Source organism: Bactrocera latifrons, unplaced genomic scaffold, assembly GCF_001853355.1.
Source record: "Bactrocera latifrons isolate USDA-ARS-PBARC rearing strain unplaced genomic scaffold, ASM185335v1 scaffold_135, whole genome shotgun sequence".
Lineage (NCBI taxonomy): Eukaryota > Metazoa > Arthropoda > Insecta > Diptera > Tephritidae > Bactrocera > Bactrocera latifrons.
Window position 1 is genome coordinate 34,435 of NW_017534797.1, and position 7,060 is coordinate 41,494.

Consider the following 7,060-nt stretch of genomic DNA (forward strand, 5'->3'; position numbering starts at 1 on the left):
CTTTCGCAGGTGACGAAAGCAATTTCGCTATCAGCTATTTCACCAGTAAAAATATTTCACGCACCTCCAGTCAAACTAGTGTACCCGGCAGCGATGAACGTCCCAGCAGCACGGATTTGTTGAGTCGCAATCGTGATAGTGGCACCTCTTCACCGCAACCGTTAGATCAACCGATGAAATCACGCTCGGCCGCACAGTTAGGTAAAGCAAAAACAAAAATTCTTGTCAACATCGAATCTATAGAAACAACCGAAATCACAACAACTATACAAACTGCTCATACACCAACAACACCACCTAATACTTCTACCACTACCGCCACAGCTTATCCWATATTGAGCGCACACTCAACAGCCGCWTATCCGCTGGYACAATTGAACGCCARCGCCGCACAGCTGCACTCAACCTATCCGGATGGCAGCGTAACAGCGGAGGAGGAGAGCGATTCGAATGATTCGGTATTCTCATCCAGCAGTTCCATTAATTCCGTCAATTGCAATTATGGTGGCAATAATGAGTTCTTAACYTTCGCTGGCACCGATTTCCGTGATGTCTACCTTGGKGGCAGTTGCTTTTTGCGCACCAAATGGCGTCAAGACATCGCTATGCCGTATTTGAAGACAAAAGGTGTCACCTTCCATCTACCCGCGCTGCATGAGAGTTTGCAAGCAACACAGCTGGACAGCAGCTTGCCGGATAAAGTGTACGAGGATGCACGTCAATTGGGCGCCGCACAGGAGAAGTCACTAAAGCGTACACGTCGAAAATATCGTGGCGCCGCTTTGGAAGAAGAGGAGGAGGAAGARCTGACCGTGTCGGAGGAGACCTACAGCTGGGCGTTGCCACCGATGCGTCCGAGTCTCTACAATCCATCGTTGCTGGATGCCAGTCGCGTGTTGTTGTTCATCATCACGAATGAGACGCGTTCGTTGGCGCCCATGACGCTGGCGGCGCAYTGCATCGGCTTGATGTACAATGTGGTGTTGGCCGTGCAAATGTTGCCCGACGATTGTGTAATCAACAATGAGAAGGTGTGTAGTACATATTTATATAATATTATATATTTGTTTTTGGTTTCTACTGAAAATTATTAACTTAATTAATTTTTTTTTTCTACTTTTCCTACTATAGCTCACGCCAGCTGCTATTAAGGATTACAATCGCGGTCGTTCGTATCTTATCGATTTGGCCAAACGTCAGGGTGTGCCTGTTTTTAGCGATTTGAAGGCAGCTTTGGAATGTACTGTGGACAAGATAAAAGCGTGCAACTCGCGTGGCAGTCGTTATGATTGAAGTGTTGTATCAAAAAAAGAAAAATAAAATAAAATAAATGCACAAAACGCAACAACAACACGTTCGCAGTCTCTAAGCGCAGTTTACCACACACACGCCTACGTCAAGTACCTACAAACAAACAAAGAAATATGGGCAGCAGAATTTTTTCGAACTACATATACTATGCATATAAGCTATAGATATACCTATATATTTATATATACACTACATATTAATTACTAGCAATTCCGCGTGAATACAACTTTTACTTAACTACATTTGTAATAGTTTAATAATTTTTTTTTAATTGTATGATGATGCTGCAATACTATTTCAACATAGTTGCTTAGCTGAGAAAATGGAAATTGAACGCGCATGCGTACATGTTTGTACGCTTTAGTTGCCTTAACTGTACGCCAAGCTACTAATTCTTATCATATAAGTGCTCTAATATATATTTTAACTTAATTTAATTTAATTACTCTCTAATTTACATATACACAAACACATACATATATACATACATATATCTAAATATAATTGTCTTTAAACACATGAAAAATGCCTGTATATACAATGCAAACAACAAAAAATGCTAAATCAATTTTAAAATAACAAAAATTTTACATACAAATAGCATATAACATACATACATATATACGTACATTTAAACAAACTAAAATAATATGTAATAATAATTACCTAAAAGCCTAACTTAAATAAATGAATATACACGTAAATATACATAAATACCTTAAATATACAATTACCTACTATACTAGCCTGGTAATTTTAAGCGTGATGATGTTTGCTAATAATAAAACAAATACAAGTGTATGAGTTAACACAGCAAATCTATTTTATTTATCAACAAAAAAAAAAAAAAAACGTTTACTGTTGCACCGTAGTTAATACGCCCTTCCTGTCTCTTATACACATCTAGACTTGTCAAATGCAAAAGTTTTCCATACAAGAACTTTTTTCCAATCGTTCAGTTTGTATGACAGCTATATGCTATAGTTAACCGATCTGAACAATTTCTTCGGAGATTACATTGTTGCCTTMGARAATAATCTGTRCCAAATTTCGTGAATATATCTTGTCAAATGCAAAAGTTTTCCATACAAGAACTTTTTTCCAATCGTTCAGTTTGTATGACAGCTATATGCTATAGTTAACCGATCTGAACAATTTCTTCGGAGATTACATTGTTGCCTTMGARAATAATCTGTRCCAAATTTCGTGAATATATCTTGTCAAATGCAAAAGTTTTCCATACAAGAACTTTTTTCCAATCGTTCAGTTTGTATGGCAGCTGTATGCTATAGTAAGCCGATTTCAATAATTTCTTCGGAGATAACATTGTTGCTTTCGTAAATAATCTGTACTAAATTTCGTGAATATATCTTGTCAAATGCAAAAGTTTTCCATACAAGAACTTTTTTCCAATCGTTCAGTTTGTATGACAGCTATATGCTATAGTTAACCGATCTCAACAATGTTATGAACAGAGAACATACATACCTTCGAAAAGTTACGATATTTGAAACGTGAACCTTCTCTATGATAGACGTTCTCTGAGAGAAAGTTACGATGTCGGTTAAGCAGTTCTCAGTTGACGTTCGCACAGAGGCAGCAGGAACATGTGGAGCAAGTTTTGTTAAGATATCTTAACCTTAATTTATCATTTAAATTCTATGTCGTCTCCCTGAAACAAATCCCCCTTKGCCACAATACTTTTGTGCCAACGTTTTTTCCAATTCGACGTAGTTTTTTGACTYCGGCGCACWTTTRGCACGATATTCGGCCGATTGATGCTCCGTTTCCGGGTCCAAGCATAGATGCAAGAATCATGGCCAGTAATAATATATTTAATGACATATTGGTAGTCGGAAAGCATTTTTTCACAGACGTTAACGCGAAATTGTTCTTCGAAAAAATTGAGGAATTTGGGAACCAATAGTGCTTTCACTTTTCATCGACCCAAATGGTCATTCAAAATGGTTTTCACTGATSTTTTCGTTATTTCTACGATGCCAGTAAGATCTCTGATTCTTAACACCATTTCATTTATTTTATTGGCGTGCTGATCAAAGGTGGATGTTGACGCTCTCGCTCTAGACGCTTTTTGAATAATTTGTACCAATCAGAAACACTTGCTCGCGACAAGCAATTACCACCGGAGGCCTTTTTCAATATTCTGAATGTTTTGGCACCAGAAATTTGATTCCGCATACAAATTTAACGGAATTAATTTCTTGCATTTTATGCACTTCCGAAAGCCAAGCGTTTACKAAGCACCAATGATTATTTTGATGTGACATTTGGCACAGAGTGTCGCTGACRTACATATAAACGTAGAAAAAGAACATATTTCGACGAATGTGTTTTCGTGCGAAATTTAAATTAAAAAATCTTAATATTTTTTGCTCACAGTATATTTGAAAGGTTTTACATTCTGAAAACATCATTTAATCGGTTAAATATATGTTTTAATATAATCTTTGAAGATTATTTTATATTTGAAAATAGTACAATGGTTGGAGTGTAGAAACTGGTGTCTCCATTGGTGTAACGCTTATAGCCCAAATTTCATATTTCCGATTTAGCAACTTTTACCCAATATTATATTCGTAAACATTCAATCATTCACACAAACATGGATGGATTTGGTATGCAAGAAAAATCTACGGTTATTGGTTGYAAGCCCCAATCGTCGAGTGTGTTTTTGCATGGATTTTCTCCGTCGCATTTTTCACGCAAAATTGGTGTAATATCCKTTTCTGTGCAATCATCAATAGCACAATGCAGAAAAATACCCGAATAGCGTCTTATTGCTTTACTAATACGAATTGTATAATCCAAGGGGCAGTTAAGTTCAAATTCGCTCGAACTAAAGCGATAAGGTCTCTGACAAAAAATAAAAAAAAWTGGTAAATTATACTTTTCTATGCTTTGTTACTTTTACCTGTAATTCTTCTCTTTCTCTTAGAGGTGTCAATACGTCCGCACAGTAATATTCCACATCTACACCCAAACCGTCTGTGTCTCTATAAGAAAATTGGCATGACCTCTTGTTGTCACACAACTTTTTTATTCCTTCGGTTCCGTCTCGCTCTACGCAGTCACCGCTGAGACATGCTAGCCCCAACGAGAAAGCAATGAGTGGCCAAGGCATGGTACCTAAGGTGGCTTGTTTTACTATAATGAAGGTATTTTTGTGACAATCAAATGTCATCCTTTCGCCCACTTCTATGTACTTTTTATTGATCGACGAAAAATGACTGGCCGTTAATTTTCGCTTTACCGYTCTACAGAATCCAACATAATAATCGAARGGATCATCATTAGTTGATGGCTCCRTGTTGTATGCGATTGGCGGTTGTGGGATTTGGTTTTTAGATCGTTTCTCTCTATGTTTGTCGCGAATGTAAAACTTTCCATTAACTATTTCCCAATCCTGTGCATCGAATGGAAAAGGTGTAGTTCTTCTGTTGACAATATCTAAATTGGTCATTATTTGATGAAACAAATTTACATCTGAAGTATTATTCATATAAAGTCGCATATCGCGATTGAGATTTTGTAGAGCAGTAAAGTGTGTGTCGTCCCTGATTATTCTATTTGCGTACTGCTCGAATGCGTTACCGGGATCTCCGCCACTCTGATTCTGGGGATTGTCATGGTGACGAATATTCGCTGGTGGCCCTATAAATATATTTCCGGGTAACCATGTAAGTGCTGCAAACATTTCTTCCAATGGATCAATGACGATCACCACTGGAACGTCTATAGCTATCGGATTTTGATGCTGTATAGATTCACCATTGGCAATATATTGTTCCGCTATTGAAAAAATRTATGCTGCTAAGTATCGTGCGACGCGCGACGCTTCACTGGCTTGTCGCAAGGCAGAATTAAAAAAATTACGCAGAATCTCAAATGGTATGACGTGATGTCGGCTACCAGWATATGTACAATTCTCGAATTGAATTTCACTAGGGGGCACCAATGAAGTATGACGCGGGCGGTCCCATATAGAAGAACATGCATCTTCTCGCCACATGAAAAGATAACTTATTTTGCTGGTATTCGCTATTGAAACTAAAAGAAATAATTACAAAATTCGCATTGAACTCGAAATTCATGCCCTTACCGAAATAAAACAGGCAAAAGAATATTACAAATGTTTTGCGCACCATTTTGCATTGAGCTAAACAAACACTCCACCTGTAGACTTGCAGGATCAACATTTCAACAGCCTGATCGCACGAGTTATGTTTGTAGGGCTAAACGCATAGATTCTAARCTCTCAACAGCATTACTTTACTGTCTGATTTCTGTTTTTTAACTGTTTATTCAAATCAAAACTTAAGACTCCTTAAGCTACATATTATTCTATACATATAATTTTCTACACGGTTGGCTTCAAATTACAACTATTAGGGCAGGCATACATAACTCACGCGAGTACCCTCTTGAATGAACGATTACACAAAAACATGATAGTGGTTCTCTTATATTTGATGGGATTGAACAATTTTTGGGACGTAAAGTACTTACATCGTAGCATATGCGCTCTGCTATATGCTGTAAAGCTCTTTATACTCTCAACAGGGAATATTAAGTTTGTGACGAAATTTGTAACACCCAGAARGAAACGTCGGAGACCCCATAAAGTATATATATAAATGATCAGTATTTTGAGCTGCGTCGATTTAGCCATATCCGTCTGCCTGTCTGTCCGTCTGTCTGTCTATCCGTCCGTCTTTATATAAATAATATTCATTCAGTTTTTAAGATATCATTTTGAAATTTAGCAAATATAATTTTCTCTCCAAGAAGCTGCTCACTTGTCGGAACTGCCGATATCGGACCACTATAACATATAGCTGCCATACAAACTGAACGATCGGAATCAATTTCAATTGTAATTTTTGACTGTAGTTTTAACATTTTAAGCAAAAAATGAACTTGCAGTTAACCAAAAAGCTGTGCTAATTATAGTTATAAATTTTTTTTTGTAGAAATTTTTAGAATGCTAGAAATTAATAAGAAAGATAATTTATTAAGGGGTCAGTAGGGTAATCTTTTTTCAAAAAATTTTTTTCTTTTTTTTCTTGCATTTTCTGTTCCCTTATACCCTTAGAATTAATGTAGAAACTCACTTTAACACTGAAAGATTTTAAAAGAGGGCCAAAAAGGCTCGACATTCGGAGCGCTCGGAGTGCACACCTCAAAACGAGTTTTTCTCAAAACACATTTTTTTAAACTGGTGGACATGATTAGGGACCGTTTTGCTAAAGGTTTTTTTTTTAAATGTTCACAAAACGCCGGGCTATCGTCCGTATATTTTTTATAATTTACTGACACTGTTATGGCATATATGATGTAAAAAAAAAAAAATTGTGAAATTTGAAAAAGAAAAGTTAAGTACTCTTTTGTTTATCAAAATTTGTTCATGATTTTAGTAGGGGCGAAAATCATTCACATACTTTTGAAGAATGAATTGCATTTTTTGTATTTCAGATGAACCAAACATGAGAAACCGTGTCCGCCAGTGAAAAAGCGCATCTCATTCACCCAGCCATTTCTCCGACAGATGTCATCAAAAAAGTGCGAAGAAATTTGTTTATACACACCACGATATACCTCATGGTATGTGAAAAAAGTTCAATTGTAGAATAAACATTTCTATGAAAAACAAATTACCCTACTGACTCCTTAAAATATTTTTGATTTTTTAATTATTTTATTTTTTGCTTTTAACCATATATTTTTTGTT

General features: G+C 36.5%; 2 protein-coding genes across 3 annotated transcripts in view; one reads left to right on the forward strand and one right to left on the reverse strand.

Moving 5' to 3' along the window:
- LOC108965155 overlaps positions 1–1,311 on the forward strand; it is a gene marked incomplete at its 5' end in the record, with an annotated part of 4,052 nt that extends 2,741 nt beyond the window's left edge. The window contains 2 exon segments of the mRNA XM_018927369.1: positions 10–1,031; positions 1,132–1,311. Of these exon segments, the coding sequence (XP_018782914.1) occupies positions 10–1,031; positions 1,132–1,293 (1,184 nt within the window).
- A 2,414-nt stretch (positions 1,312–3,725) lies between these two features.
- On the reverse strand, positions 3,726–5,604 carry LOC108965149. Of its 2 annotated transcripts, none has more exons than XM_018927367.1 (3): positions 5,432–5,604; positions 4,244–5,370; positions 3,726–4,185 (listed from the first exon to the last, which is right to left on the reverse strand). In XM_018927367.1, the coding sequence occupies exons 1-3, from the start codon at positions 5,526–5,528 to the stop codon at positions 3,925–3,927; spliced, it is 1,485 nt and encodes a 494-aa protein (XP_018782912.1). In that variant the 5' UTR covers positions 5,529–5,604; the 3' UTR covers positions 3,726–3,924. The 2 variants fall into 2 exon arrangements, with proteins under 2 accessions (XP_018782912.1, XP_018782911.1); XM_018927366.1 differs by having other exon boundaries at positions 4,244–5,379.
- Between the last annotated feature and the right edge of the window lie 1,456 nt (positions 5,605–7,060).